Source organism: Echinops telfairi, unplaced genomic scaffold (genome assembly GCF_000313985.2).
Source record: "Echinops telfairi isolate 266 unplaced genomic scaffold, ASM31398v2 ScPeMD7_7420;HRSCAF=8458, whole genome shotgun sequence".
NCBI classification, from domain to species: Eukaryota; Metazoa; Chordata; class Mammalia; order Afrosoricida; family Tenrecidae; genus Echinops; species Echinops telfairi.
Genome location: NW_022111320.1, coordinates 43372259 through 43388250, shown reverse-complemented (window position 1 = coordinate 43388250; position 15992 = coordinate 43372259). Strand labels below are relative to the sequence as shown.

At 52.3% G+C, this 15992-nt stretch overlaps 1 protein-coding gene across 1 annotated transcript in view; it reads right to left on the bottom strand.

Annotated features, from left to right (window-relative positions):
- The window catches only part of RFTN1 (raftlin, lipid raft linker 1), a 248109-nt gene that overhangs the window by 91326 nt on the left and 140791 nt on the right, over positions 1-15992 (bottom strand). The window contains exon 4 of the mRNA XM_045297683.1: positions 14868-14976. Coding sequence (XP_045153618.1) covers positions 14868-14976 — 109 coding nt within the window. The remainder of the gene's footprint in view (positions 1-14867; positions 14977-15992) is intronic.

The following is a 15992-nucleotide window of genomic DNA, read 5'->3' as shown; positions in this document are numbered from 1 at the left end:
GGTACATAAAGATATATTGTACATATAAAGAATTCTCAATGCATTTATGAATAAATGTAATAAATAAATAAATGTTTTGCATTTTTGTAGTTGGTAGATCATTTTGATTAGATCATTTTATAAGTAGCTCGCATGCTGAAAAAGTGTGAGCACCCCTGACCTAAACCTATTCAAACCTACGACCAGCATGTGGATTCTGACTCACAGCAACCCTACAGGGCAGAGTAGAAGTAACTGCTGCTAGATTTCCAAGGCTGGTAGCATGGTGGGTTATCTGCTGGCCTGCTAACAGTAACAGGGAGGTCATGGGTTCAAAACCACCAGCCACTCCACAGGCTTTTGACTTCTATACAGAATTACAGTCTTGGAAACCCACAGGGGAAATTCTACCCTGTCCTATAGGGTTTCAGTGACTCTGAATTAAACTTGAAGGCAGTGAGTTTGGAGTTTAAGCTTTTTGGAAGTAGGCTGCCACACCTTTCCCCAGCAGAGCAGCTGGTGGGCTTGAACTGCAGATCTTTGGGTTAGTAGCCGAGTGCTTAACCTCTGTGCCACCAGGCCTCCTTCCACAGGAGTGCTGTAATAAAGCAAAACAACACACCACTGCCATTTAGTGGACGCCGACTCACAGCAACCCTACAAGACAGAGCAGAGCTCCTACCCAGAGCTTTGGAGATGGGAAATCCTGATGGGAGCCGGCAGGGTTGTCTTTTTCCCATGGAGCGGCTGGTGGGTTTGAAGTACGGAGCTTATGAGTAGCAGCCCAGTGGCCAGTTCACAGAGCCACCAGGGAGACACACGTAAACGAAGAGACCTCTGAGACGTGCAACCACCTGGATGAATCTCACAGACGGGCGGACGCTGTGCTGATTCCATTTGCATAAAGTGCAGAAACAGGTGGAGCTAACCTTCAGTACTAGCTATCAGGACATGGGTCCCCCGTGAGGTGCAGAGAGGAGGAAGTGGTGGGATCAGCCCGCAGCATGCATCTGTCCTGGTTCTTGGCCTGGGTGCCGGCCACCCTGGGGAGTTCAATTTGTAGGGACTCACTGGGCCGCCCCGGGGAGTTCATTTTGTAGGGACTCACTGGGCCGTGTGCGTATGACGCATGCACCTCGCTGCATGTCTGCTGCCTCCACTACAAAGAGGTTTTTCTTTAGAGAAGGGGACGTGGGGTGAGTGGCTGCATGACGGAGACGGCGGAAAAACTCCACTCGCCGCATGTCGGATGAGTGAGCACTGACGACCTCAGAGCGAGCGAGAGCATCAGTCGTGAATTTTAAAAGTGCCAGATCCAAACATTTTGGAGAACAGTAAAGATGACAAGTTCAGAATCTGTGTTAGCTGCCCTGCAGAATCACTGCACCGATGACAGGCTGAGGCAAAGATGCATGAAAAGCATTGGCATGAAACGCCTGGAAAATGAGAGCCAGGGATCAAGGCAAATGGATGGATGTGATACCACTTACTGTAAATATGTATGTTTAACTATTTTAAAATTTTAATATTGTGAATGTGAGCTTTAATTATTTCAACTACATTCCTAAATTCTCGGGGCTCCTTATCTTCTGGCCAGTGCATCAGAGAGGGCTCCTGGCTTAGCCTCTCCTTATGGGTCAGATGCCCAGTCAACACGGACAACATGAGAAGACTTCACCGCCCTCCTTGGATGTTTAGTGTCCAAATCGATTGAGGGTAAAGCGTACACCAGGTTTGGGAGACTTGGTCTAGAAAACAACAGCCTATCGACGATCCCATTCATGTTGGAAAGATCATGCTTTTGATATAAAATATTTCGGGGATCCCTGGGTGCTGTCCATGGTCAAAGAGATTGGCTGCAAATGGACAGGTTGGAGATTCAGGTCTTGGAAGGCAAGTCTGATGACGGACTGCCGGAACACCAGTCGTTGAAAACCTTATGGGGCCGCCTGTAAGACCGCCGTGAGTTGGGACAGACCGGACAGCAATTAGGACTGGCATTATGACTCCAATGAATTTTGTCATCGTGTTTTTCAGCATGCTTATTAGAAAACGTAAGGTGACCTATGTGGCTCACAGCCTATTTCTACTGAGCAGCATGGCCATGGGCTAAAAGGAGAACTGTCATCAGAGACCACCATGCCCTCTTCCGACAGAGGGACCCAGGAGCGAGGGAAAAGAATTAGCGATCCAAATTGGAGGGGAAAAAGAGAGAAGAAGAACTATGTATTTGAAGATCTAATGAACAACCCTGGCAGAAGAAGTTCTGAAGATGGGGTGAGGAAGGAGAAGAAATACAAGAAACTAGCGAAAAGGGGGGAAATCCAAGAAGCCAGGGCTTCTTTCAAGAGCCAGTAGTCAGATAAGGCGGGACGGACCGCGAGCAGTCAACGCTACCTGCGATTTCACAGAGGTCAACCAATCCGATGGCCTAGTTTTGCTGACTCTCTGTGAGAGAAGATTGCTGTGTCTGCTATTAAAGAGGCAAGAAGAGTCACAGAGGCCGTGAGCACATGCCTCTCTAGGGAGACAAGAGGGGAGGGACGTTTAAGTTGCCCTGCTCCCAATCTCCCTTCCGCGATAGGGCAGAGCAAGGACTGCAGTGTTCTGGGGTCACGCCAGCCCTGAGCCAGCCAGAGTTGCCATGGTGGAACTGAGCAAATGCAATGCAAGACGGGCCTTCTTTGGGGCCTTAGGACAATTCTGCACAGTTAGGGACAGTCAGTAGAAGGAGCCCTGGCTTTGAAAAAGAGCAAACTGTCTGGCCCCCACCTGTGATGGTCCACAGTTGGTAAGTGGTCCAGGGATTCCCTTCTGCTTTGGTGCATTTTCCCAAATCTGTTCCATGAAGTAAGTATTCCTGGGAGGGGGAGAGGAAGCAGGAGGAAAACGACCAGGAATGCTTCAGACATGAAGAGTTGAACTCAGCAAGCTCCACATGGGAGAGCTTTCCGGAGCCTTGAGTCTTCTAAGGAGCACAAAGACCCCCCAAGAGGACATAGGATAAGCATGTTTCCAGCACAAAGGATCCTGGAACATCTTTATTTCTAGGGAGCACCTGGGGACTGCAGCACACTGAGAGGCATTGGCTTAGAAGTTTAAACCATAATCAAGAAATAACCCGCTCTTGAGTCCTTGTGGCTCTCACTCTCAGCCAAAAGGAACCGCTACTGTCTGCAGTCAGCACCGTTTGGAGGCAGCAAGTCCTCCACTGTCAGACTCCTTCTCGGGCTCCATCAACGGCTGTGGAAGCATCCAGGTGCCCAGAGCAACCTCTATGTCCTAGAGAAGCAGGCTCTCACCCCTCACCTTGAAGGACCCCCAGCTTTTCTAGGGTGCCTGGATGGTCTACCTCCAGCCCCAATGTCTGGCTTCAGGAAGAGAGACAGGAGCCTTAGTGCCGTCACCTCCCTATTGGCACCTACTCATCTCCCACTGGGAGAGAGGTGAGATCTGAATTCCTGAACTGCCCCGTCCAAACTCGGAAGGTGGCCAGGAATCCTGGGAAGGTGAGTAACCCTCCTGGGCCCGGCTCCTCTCCAGAACAAAGCAGGTACAGCACCTCTCTGCCCTCTCCTCTCAGGCAGGCGAACCTGACTCCCTCGTCTTTCATAGGCCTGCCCAGCTTCTGTCATGGTTGGAGGGGAGCCCACACAGCCAGTCACGGGCCCCTCCTCTGTTCTGAGGATGCCTACATGCCCTTTGTAGGGACCCTTAGTTCATCTTCCCTCCAGATGTAAACACACGTTTTATCTTTTATCTTTATGATTATGATTTCACATCGTAATGTGCCTCAGTGTTAAACGTTCCACCAAGCTTCCTGCTCCATGCAGGGCAGTGCCAATCCACCACACGTGCACGACCACGTGCAGCCACTTCCGAAGAAAGCCCTGTCGAAGAGAACAGCGGGGCTGCTCGTTCCCGCAGCCCCACGGGAAGAAAGAACAACTCAGACTGCACGCAGTGATGTGCCACACGAACAGGAGCACCAAATGATGACGGCAGCCTACGTGCAAACGTGCTGGACGCCACACACGTGTGGGATGTTGTGAGAGTTGCTAAGAGCCCCCGACAAGATGATTAATGAGCACCACAAAAAAGCAAGCAGAAGTAGATGCTCTCATGCTCCTAGACGGGACCCAGGAAGACACAAGGGCTCCACGGCAGCGGATTTTAATGACACTCCCCCCACCCCGAACGTTTGGGATCAGGCTTTGTGAAAATAGGTGGCCGAGAGGGAAGAGGCCACCAAAACAGCAGGGACCTGAAGGCCACTCCAGCAGTGGACGTTTTCTGTGCTGGGGCCGTAGGGGCACTGACGCAGTTAACTGCTCCTCTGCCCACCAGCTCCTTGCTCCTACCCCCCTGCTGCAGTGAGCGTTTGTCAGGCAGTGCCCCCCCAACCTGGGCTCCTGATCCCATCTTCCCATCGCAGCCCAGGTTCCATCAGCCAAGCCAATCTCGCCTCCTCCCGGCCATCCCCGCCCCGACAGCCGGCCCATCATCAGTCCCGGTGATTTGCCTCGCTCCACGTCCCTCAACACTGCCCCCTCTCCAGGCCTCCATGGGGAGTCACCGCCTAAGCTAAGCCTCGATCTCCAACCACCAAGAAGCCCCCGCAGTGGGTCCTCCCTGCGTCCGCCCCCCAACCCAGTCACCACCCTGCAACCACTCAGACAGAGGGCTCTCAGCCAGATGCAAATCCCATGCCATTCCCCAGCCTCTCCGGAAAGCCCTCCAACGGCTTTCCATGACATCCAGGAAGAAGACCGGCAACCTCAGCCTGGCGCGTGGACCCGGCTTCGCCAAACACCAGTCAGCACGCTTCTCTGGCAAGTCCAGCCACAGCCTTCCTCTTGTTCCTCAGACCCAACATGCGACCTCATGGCCTTGGCCTGAGCGATGCGTAACCACACGGCCCCCACCGCACTTCACCTGTTCACCCCTCAGGTCTCAGCACAAACATCCCTCTTTGTGGGCCATTTCCTTCCCCTTTCCCCCTGCTAACCTGGGCCAGAGCCCCTGCCTGGACATGCACTTCACCTATTTGTGACTGGACACTCACCAGGTGACTAACTCCCCACTGTGTCCCCAGACTGTAAATTTCCATGACAGAGACATTCCATGCCCTGGCCCACCAGGTATACCAGAGACCAGCACAGAGGACGCCCTAATGCCCTCTGGGAATGAAAAAAGAAAGGGGGCTACTGGGTCTTGGATTCACGCAGAGAGAAAAAGGAAACAAGAATATTATCTCCATTCTGGGGAGTGGCCATGTCATGCGTGTGACCTCCCCCGTGCCTCCCACTCTCTCCAGGTTCAAATGAGCCCCGAGTAACCTCTCTGGACAGAGCAGGGAAACCACAGGCCCGGGAAACACAAGGAGGCCAGAGAGTCAAGGGGCAGGAGAGGAGCTTCTGGGAAAGCAGAGGCCTCCGCTGGAAACACGTCACCAAGCTCACTGCCCTCGAGTGCGTTGACTCCTTGTGACCCCATGGGACACAGCAGAACTGCCCCTTGTGGGTTTCTGAGGCTTCCCATCTTTATGGACGCACACAACCTTGTCTGTCTCCCTGGTGAGTTCGAACTGCTGACCTTGTGGCTGGCTGCTCAATGCATAGCCCACTAGGCCACCAGGGCTCCTTAGAGGAGGGATATCCACACTCAAGTGTGAAACTAATGTCCTCTCAGTGACTCTGCCCGCCTCTGCTTTTTATCACCTCTGACTTAGATGCTCAACTTTCCTCTCTTTGCAGTACCCTTCGGCTTTAAAACCTTCATGTTTCCTTCCACCTACATCCTGTCTTAGCTGCACCCTCCTTCTCCCCCTTCTTCTAAACATCTTTCCTCAGACACCCGCCTTGTAAGGGCCTCGGCCTGGTCCACCCACCCAAATGGCTCTTGTAAGCTAGGAGGGCAAGTCAAAAAGTATTCCTAAGGAATCCCAGGAGCCTTTGTCAAACAAAAATATCACAATGGGAAGCTGCTGTTTCTACATCCTCCCCGTATATCTAAATACTTCTGAAGTCAGGCCCTCTACCTCTCAAACCCTTCCCTGACGAATTCTGTGCTCATGTATTTAAACAGGAACAAACGCACGGCCAAGGAGCTGCTGCCGACCCCATAGGGCAGGGCAGAGCCGCCGGTGGGGTTGCTGAGACTGAAACTCGCCATGGTAGTAGAAAGGCCTGTCTCTCTCTTTTGTAGAGGCCGGTGGTTTTGAACTGCTGGCCTCGTGGACCTGAGCCTAATAAGAAATCACAGTGTCACATCAAAATAACCATTTGCCTATCTGCAGGGACTCACATGCTGTCCCTTTAAAATGCACTTTGAGTTTTTGGGGGGTGGGGGAGGATTTGAAGGGAGAAGAGCAGGGCTGTTGGGTCCATGAGGTCAGGTTTCCCAACACAATTCCCCTAGGACAGCCCTCGACCTTCCGAGAATGAGCTGGGCCTGGTTGTGACGGCAAACAATTCCCTGGCAAAGCTTTCCTGGTTTTCCCTGACCAAAGCGGTTTTCCATATCTTACCACTTTTTCATAAGCTCGCCATCGTCCTGCGTCCTTTCAGAAAAATCTATGAAGATTACCCCACCGGAGGAAAACAAGAAAACAAAACAAAACAAAAGAAAACAGTCCTCATAACCTTTGAGCTGACCTCTCTGCCTTGAACTTAAGGGTCCCACCACTTACCCTTGGCAGCCACTGTGTGGGTTGAACCTTTATTAAGTTTTCATGGGACCAGGGCAAATACCTCACTGGGAAAACTTGTCTGAAGCCATCCCCCATCACAGGCAGGTTTACACACCTTCGAACAGGTATAACCCCAAACGCTGGTAGCAATAGTTTTCAACTTACCCTTGCCTATAAGTGGCCTCTGGGGGCCAAGCCCAGTAGCCCCCTTTCAAAGTTCTTGGCCCCTCGACCTGTCTGCTTTGGTACTATTTCTTGGTCTCTTCCCTTGAATTCTGAGCCATCACACTGCTGTCTCCTCTTACTTCACCCACAGTTCTTTCTCTTTCTCCTTTTCCAGCTCTTTCCCGGAGTTCTTCTGACCACAGTCCTTCCCCCGCCCCCATGCACACATCATGAGTTCATTCTGCCCCGTGGCCTGGCCAGCAACCAGTGACCACCCAAGGATAGGTCTAGGGCTGGCCGACATCTGTTTGCTACCAGCCCTTGAGAGGTCGGTGCCAAGAACTAGCATGCGCATTCACGCAGGGCCCCGTCTCCATGGCAACCGTATAGGAAGGCAACCTCCCCGCAGTTTTTTGTTTTGTTTTCGTATTTTACCAAAGCTCCACAGCATACTGGGACAGGACAGGGGGAAACTGGTCCTTTACCACAAGTGTTTTTGAGAAACACTGGGTCTTGCTCTGGCAATGTTTAAATTGGTCTCTCTGCTCACACCTACAAAGCAGAAACTTCTCATCATGGGAAAATGAAACCGTGATCGACTTCTCTAGACCAATGCAAACCCGACCGCCACCAACAAACCTCATCATCCCACTCCAAGCCACGAGCGGGTACAGAGTCGTGGCTTGAGGTCACGAGCCCCCCTGCCCCCACCGTGGTACCCCCTGAACTACGTCCTTCCTGCCGGGCTCCTGGGAGCCTCTGGCTGCGAGCCTCAGACAACAACATCGTTATGCCTAGCCTTCAGCATTTGGGACCCACGTCCACAACTACTTTCTGGAATGTTCTCTCAAACGCTATCCCGCTGACACCCCCCACCCCCACCCCAGGGGTTGTACAACACATCCATTATTGGTCTCATTCCCAATCTGCCTCCAAGTGGTCCCCCGCCCCCCACCATTGGCTCAGCAGCCTCACAAATGACCGTGCCCAGGCCTCAGTCATCCGTGGACCCGTCTCCCACAAAGTCTCCATGGTTCTCCTTTGAGTTTCTCTCTTAATTTAGCCACCGGCTCAACAAAATGTATTACGTTCTGGAGACGCCGTGAAGTCCCTGAGTGACGGTCAGGGAAGGCTGAAGTCCACAGCGAGACACCTGGAGAGAGATACCTGGTTACCTGCTTCAGCCTCCGGCGCCCAACGGGGGAGTCACTGGTGCCTGGCTTGAGGCCCTGACGGAGGCTAGGAGAGCCCTGCCACCCCAGCCTTGTCTCCGCCTGCTCTCTGACTCTCCCGGGCCTCGCTCTCTGCCACACTCAGGGGTGCTCATTGCTGGCGTCACGTGTAACGCTTGGCCTCCACTCCTCCCTGCACCAAGCAGATTTATCTGTGCAAAATGTCACCATGTTCCCACTTTCGGGGTAAGCGAGGGTGCAGCAAGGAAAGGGAAGCCTTTTAATTTTCCCTTCGCTCTGAATGAACATCTTGCACGAATTAAACTTGGTCTCTCTGCTCTGCACTTGTCAAAACGAGGCCCGGATGCTCCACCATCAGCTGGGAAGTAAACGATGAGTCCTTTATGTCCCGAAGGCCACCTTTCGTCATCCTGGGGGTGCGGGATGCCCCCTTGGCCTAGAGCCGGCCACTAGAGTCTCAGCATGTGGCACAGTCCTTGAGGTCAGAAAACGTGAAGTGGCCCCATGCCGTTTCCTGAAGGGCAGTGCATCCGGTTTCAGGCAGGCCCAGGAGTCTCTGAGCATCTGTCTGCCCCACCGGACACATCGGGTGGCGGCCTTGGCCCTCCCAGGGCCATCTTCATTCTAAAGGCTCCACTGTCCAGGGCGCAGATAAACTAAGTGGGAGTCCCTGGGTGGTGCCAACAGTGCTCACGGGCTGGAAGTTCATGTCCACCCAGTGGAGACTCACAAGATCCCAACCCCAAGCCCACTGCCATCAAATGGCTGTCAACCTCATAGTGACCTTACATAACGTTTCCAAGGCTGTCGATCTTTACGGGAGCGGATAACCTAGTCTGTCCCCATCCCCCTGGGAGCAGCTGGTAAGCTTGAGGCTCCTACCTTAGGGTTAGCAGTCCCAACGCTTACCCACCCGACAGTGCCACCAGGGATCCCTGCCCCAGAAGAAAGTCCTGCCCATCTACTTGAGAAAAATCGGACACTGAAAACCCCACCATGCCCACTTCTCCTTGGACACACAGGGACTCGCCAGGAGTAGACGGACAACAGGGGTTAGTTCATTAACAGATCACCCGGGTACCGGTGCTCACTGCTCTATCCTGAAAGCAAATGACTCAAAGGAGCAGAGCCCAGAGTGAGGGGCTGGCAACAAAGGCCCCCATGCCCCTGCTCTGGCAATGACAGGGTCGTGCGTGCGTCTCTCTGCAGAACTTGGGGAGCCAGGCCTGGAGACCGGCCCTTCTCCAAAGGAGGCCTTCAAAGTTGCTTTCACAATGACCCACAGGCAGAGTTCCCCCAACCTGCCCTTCAGGCTCACCCTCTCTTTCTGGTGCAGACAGCCCCACGCTCAGTCCCTGCAGGGAACAGGCCCTGGAGGGGAAGCAGCATGGCCTGTGGTCACGCCGGGGTCCCGGGGTCACATGGGCTAGGTTGCAGCCCCTGTGCTGCTGGGTGCCCGCTGTAATCTTGAACACCGGGCCAAACGTCTTAGTGCTTCCAGTCCAGGTGCTCTAGAACGCGGGGCGACCGGCCTTCCCAGGGCTGTGGCAAGGATTCATGACGGGATGCTTGCCACGTGCATGGGCATCGGTCTGCCTGGCTCTTAGGAGAGATTCCCTAACTGGGACAAAGGCTTACTTTAAATGTATGTAAACCAGCAGGTTTGGGGGGGTTGGTTTATATAGACACAAGTATTGGGGAACAGCCTATCACGCAGCCCGAGGGAGATCATATTTTCTGTGTGTGCGTCTTTTCTGAAGAGGTTCTATGCCCTGCCCTGCACGCCTGTGGCAAAGCCCACCTAACTAGCTTGAGTGGGCTTCTGTTCCACCTCATGACAGAAGCCTGTCCAGAACAGCTCCCTCTCCCTTCGTCCACCCCACACTCCGCCAGAGAAGGCGTGGCTCTAGTGTTAGCCTCAAGCATTCCTTCCTTCCAGCCCCCGGCCTTGTCCATGATCTGTTCACACCTGGAGCGTCCCTGTCCACCTCAAATCCACCCCACCCCAGCCCAGCCATCTTCCCCAGACTCAACCCCTGACTCTTTCAAAGCACTCTCTCCCCAGAACCTCCTCTGAAGGCCTTTTGCAGCCCACCCGACAGTCAGAGCTCCTGGGAAAACCTCCTCTCACCCTTCAGCTGAGTCTCCTCACGTCTGGAAAGGAGACTCCATTGCCCACTTGTATGAAATTATTAGGAAGCAAGTTTTCCTTCTGAAAACTTGGAAGGGCTTTTCAAACATAGAAGCACTTCCCCACGAAGCTTCTTAAGCGCCTAACATGATCGGAAGGCGAACTTGCAGATTCCCCACTTGCTGGCACTGTCTTCTTTCCAATCCTCTGGGAACCCTGGAGATCGGAAATTCCCTCATTCTGCCAGGCACATGAGGCAGGCTCCCTCCAGCCATACCTGGAGGACTGAGCTTTAGTCCCTAAGGAATTCAGGTGGGCTCACTGGCTGGAGCCACTCCATTTCTCCAGCATGGTTCATCAGTGGAGCTCTGAAAACACATTCTCCCCGAGTCTGCCCATCCCTCTGCATTTTAAGTGTTTTGTGGTCCAGAATAGATCATTTACATCAGGAGCTGCTTGGATGCAGCACAGCAGGGTACAATGAGGGGAAAAACAAAACTCAGTAACCGAGATTGCACGTGATCGGCAAAAAGCACCGAGAGGAATGATGAGGCGACACGGGAAGGGACAGCGTCATCTTTATACAACTCCCCTCACCCCCGTGGGAGGCCACGGTGCACAAGGGCTGTGAATTATGGCATCTTCCGCTGATTTTACACGATGCCGAGACAAATGGCTTTATTCTGCCTAATTGAGAGGGGTAATGAAATCTCCTCTCCTTCTTTTTACCCATGTCGTCTCCTCCAAAGAGTCCCTAATTTAAAACATGTGCTAGAAAAATAATACTGGGGCATTGTTCTTCAGATGGGAGGGGCAGAGTTCTAATACGTAGAGAAGGCTGTGAGCTTATCCTGCAGGATGGTACGATGACAAAATGAGTTAATTACCCTCTCCTCGCAAGACAGATCTACTGGTCCTAGGAGCAGGAGTCATTATTTCCCACAAAATAATGACCCAGATAAAGAGTAATGACTACAAACCCGGCAGCTGGTGACACGGCTTCACGTTGGCCTGAGCGAGTGGCAATTAACAAGTGTCGCGACTCTCTCTCTTTCTATAAACGGGGACCATGCTGCCCATTACACGTTGACAGTGAGGAACACACCCCGTCTGGTTTGCTCGTTTGTTTGTTGATTTTCTTTGTGTGGTCCTTCATAGGGTGATGCGCCTGCGTTCCTCTACCTGGGTGTTGACAGGAAAGAAATACAGCTGTGTGCACTAGCTTTGGGGTCTGGGATGGGACATTCGTTTCCTTTCTGTTTTCTCACAGGTGGTACTCCCCCCAAGTCATGACCAGCCACAGAAAGGGCAGCAGAGAGAAAGCGGCCGTCCTAGCCTTGTGCTGCCTTTCTCCTGGTGATCGAGAGCACGGGCTAATGCAGCCAGGGCTCAAGTCTCAGCCAGTGCGCCTCGGCTCTTCCAGCCCAGTCCGCGTCCACCGAGGAGGTGGGCATAAATGACACGCCTGCCCATGCCTGGACTTCTCGAAGTCTGAAATCTATCCTGCCAACCCTAACCAGCAGCCACCTCTTTTCTTTAGAGGAACAGAGGGGCGGAGTCAGTACACATCAAAGGAACAACTCCGGGCCGGAGACCTCAGTGCCCTATCAGACACGGTGTCTAGTCTGCTGGGCCCACGGGGTCTTATCTGAAAGCAACATAAGGTAGTGCAGGAGCAAGGTGGCACGGGAGACTTTCAAGGTATATTGCTTTCCAATATGAAAAATAAGGTAATTGAACAAATATAGAATGGCAGGTTCCACTTATTATTTAAGTAATAATTGAAGGAGTCATCTAATATAAATGTGTCCATATATGTATACAGTAAGTTGAGGATGTTTGGGGGGGGGCGCAGAATATTGGGATAAAGGTAAATGTTATATACAAAACTGGCTGATTTGGCACGGGCGTCTCTATTGGAACAGAAACCATGTTCCCTTAAACCTGTCACCTACACAAAGCAACAGGTCAGTCGGGCAATGGCTTGGGTTCATGAGGACAAAAACATCAAAACACAGGCTCTAAACGAAGCACAATTCATCGTGTGGACAGCGAGTGACCTCATCTCGTCTCCTCCATATAACTACACATATTCCAAGGTCCGGAGTTTTAAGGACACAGCCATCTCTAACACTAGGACTCAGATCAGTGGGCTCATTCCGCCTCTAGGATGTCCCTCTGGAAGCTTATGAAGCCTTTGATATGCATGCAGGCAGGGAAAACAACCCTGTTTTACACGGATGTCTCCAGGAGCTATAAAAGCACTTGTCTTTTCGTGTTTAAGGCAAATAAGCGCTTAAGTATGAACAAAAACTCTTCTTACCAATTTCCTAAATAATGATCTGAATCCTACCACAGTCGAAATCATTTCAACCCAGTAAAAAAAATACCAGAAAGTTTGACCTGAGAGATATGGTCTGACTCCTCGTCGATAGGGCTTGGCCCTCACCAGACCAAAACTAAACTCACTGCCAACTTACCACGACGACCCTATAGGACAGGGTAGAACTGCCCCCTGTGACTTTTCAGACGGTAACTCTTGTGGGAGTAGAAAGCCCCTCTCTCTCCCGAGTAGTGGTTGGTGGTTTCAAACTGTGGAGCTTGTGGGTAGCAAGCCAGCCCGTAACCACTATGCCACCAGACTCATCACACGAGACTGGTTATTCCCAGGGCCTTGTAGACGATAAACGCACACATGAAATGTTGAAGGGAGGGAGGCCAGAAGTTAACTCGTACCTGGTAAGGGGACACTAATAATTCCGTTCTTCCGCAAAAGTCCTCTCAAAAGCATCCCACTGCCTTCACAGCCTCTACCTGGCCGCTCCCACCCCCACCCTGCCCCTCCTCCTTTACTCTCCAGCCTCTCGGACCTCCTGGCTCAGGTCTCTGCCTGGAGGACCCTCCACCCTGTCTCAGCACAGCCCCATCATCCAGTAACTCCTCCCCATCCAGTGTGGCTCAGCGCTCACCTCCCAGGTGGGAGACTAGAGTTCAAGTCTCAGACAAGGCTCCCCAGGCACAATAGCTTATGTGTTTTTACGATGCTGAACCTGTTTAGGTAAGACTTCCCTACTTCGAGATAGAAAAGGAAGAAAGGGCTGGTGATCTATTTCTGAACATGAGTCAATGAAAACTTTACAGAGTACACTGGTCCCATCCTAAACCCATCCAGGAGATGGCACAGGACACAGGCCCAGGCAGCGTTTCATTCCCGTGGGCACGCAGTGAGCATGAGTTAGGGGCCGGCTCGACCGCAGCCAACAACATCTCTTCCACCCTGGAAGGCCTGTGTGGTGTGGCTTCTAGCTTTCCCAGTCTCGGCTTGCTTAACCCACTCCTTTTATGTTTTGTAAGAGACTGTTCCAATCCTACACAAATCCTGCCTCGATAACAATCAAGACAGTCCATTCCCCAATCGGATGGAAACCAGGCTTTCAACGTGTTTCCTTCGGCCCACTGACACCATCTCACCTCTAGGCACCCCCTCTGACCCAGAGTATTCGGCACCCATGCTCTCCTTAGTCTCCACCGTCCCCCCCTGTCAGGCTCACCACAGTTACTCAGCCTCTGCTTTCCCACCGCTAGCTTAGTGCTCGCTCGCAGGCTCACCGAGAGGTCAGCGGTTCGAACGCACCAGCGGCTCCATGGAAAAAAGATGAGGCAGTCTGCTTCATGAAGATGGACAGCCTTGGAAACCCTGTGAGGCCAGTTCGATTCTTTTCCATAAATTTAAAAACACACCAACAAAAAGCAGTCACTGCCGAGTCAAAGCAGACTCACAGCGACCCCCTGTAAGTTTCTGAGACTGTAACTGTTTATGGGAGCAGGAAGCCCAGTCTGTCTCCCTCAGAGCTGCTGCTGGTTTTGAACTGCTGACTATGGGGATCCCAGCCCGACGTGTAACCACTATGCCACCAGGCTCCTGATTCGGTCCTATAGGGTCTGTATGAATAGGAATCAACTCCACCCAGTGAGCTCTGTGGTTTGGTCTTCTGAGGACGGGCCTGTTCTCTGTCATAGCCCAGTACTTGTACTATTTTGGGCAAGAAGTTGCCAGTCGGCAGTATTTAGGAATGAATGAATTCACAAAGTGGCCGACTGGGGGCTCTGGACGGCACAGGAGAATGGAATGCACAAGTAGCACTGACCTTGGGCCCGGCTGGGGGTAGGGTCATTCTTGCTGCGGTCAGTGCCATCAGGGGGAAACTCAAGAGGACCCTGCAATTAGGCACAAAGCCTCCTATGGCATGAAAAACAGTTCAAAACCAGACACACTGTGGGCAAGAAAAAAATGCATCTCCTGCAGACTGCGCAATTTTCCCGGGACAATCTCATGCCCACAACCACTGACCTGGCATGCCCCACACTGGGAAAAGCAGGGTGACCAGGGCCATAAAGGGCGGCAGGAGGAGCAGAAGGCGTGATCTTGGGGCTCACGTCACCTTCAGAGTTTGGAGTAGCCCCAACTGGGCGGCCGTGGCCGCTGCTCCGGGCCTGGAGGACAGGGCTCCTGCTAGCTGGGGAGGGCGGGAGAGTCAGAGTGATCCAGAATCAGCTCCAGCCTGAGACCAGTGTGGGAAGGCTGCTCCCCCGCAGGCAGCCCAAAAGCCCGGGTGTGGGAGGCGCATGTTCTAAGGCAGCTCCCCATCGGCTCACAGGAGCGAATGCCCCTCAAGCCTGGTGCCTGCTGGCTGACTGCCGGGCTTACCTTCTTGATGAACTCCGGGATGATCTTTTGGTCTGTCAGGTGGTCTAAGGAGGAACAGCAATCTAACTCCAAGATGTAGCCGTCATTGTGGAGATCGCTTTTCTGAGCTCTAAAGAAAGAAAAAAGCACATACACACACAGACTGAGATCTGCACCCAATATTACAAAAAGCACAACTGATGTTGAAGGAGGCCCCCGGTTTTGCCCTGAGAGGTAATTAGCAAGGAGACACTGCTACCAAATAAAATGATTTGGGTAAACAACTGAAATATAAAAATCCGTGGCATGGAAAGACCTCTAAGATATCATCTAGCAAACCTACACCATTACAGGGCCATCAGGCCCGTAGGATAGGTTGATAGGTTAATCAACACACGAATTGAGTATCTGTCCCATTGGTTTATAAGCAACGGGGCAGAAAAACGGAATTAATGAGACATTCATCAAACCAACAATAGCCACCAAGGGCCTAGGAGAGTGTCCACGGGAACTGGGCTGGGGCCTCTCGTGGCCATGAAGTCAATTCTGACTCATAGCAATCATACCGGACAGAGTAAAACTGCCTCTGAGGGTTCCCTCTATGGGAGTCGAAAGCCTCATCTTTCTCCCTGGGAGCGGCTGGTGGGCTTGAACTGATGACTTGGTGGTTAGAAGCCCGACACACACCTGACCGCACTAGGGCTAAGCATGTGGGTATGATTTAACATGCAATCCAAAGGCGAGCACATGAAGGAGCTGAGCAAACGTCAACAGCTTACTCTGATTTGATTTTCCACTGCAACCTATCCTTTCAGCGGTCCTGGTGGTCTACCATTGGTTAGAACCCCCTGGCCACTCCCTGAGGGAAAGGTGTGGCAGTCTGTTCCCACAAAGGTTTACAGCCCAGCCAGCTCTATGGGGCAGCTCTGCTCTGTTCTTACGGTTGCTCTGGGCCCAGCAGCGGTGGGCTTTTGATTTACATATTTTTTCTGGAGCTGGGCACAAATGCACATCCTTTTAAGATGTAAAAGAACAAACCAATTCTAACTGGGCCAGCCTGGAAGAAATCAATCCCAAAAGAATAAACCAATTCCCAGCCTTGGCCTCTTGGCTTTAATCCTGGGTCACGTTGGGCTCATGCACTCC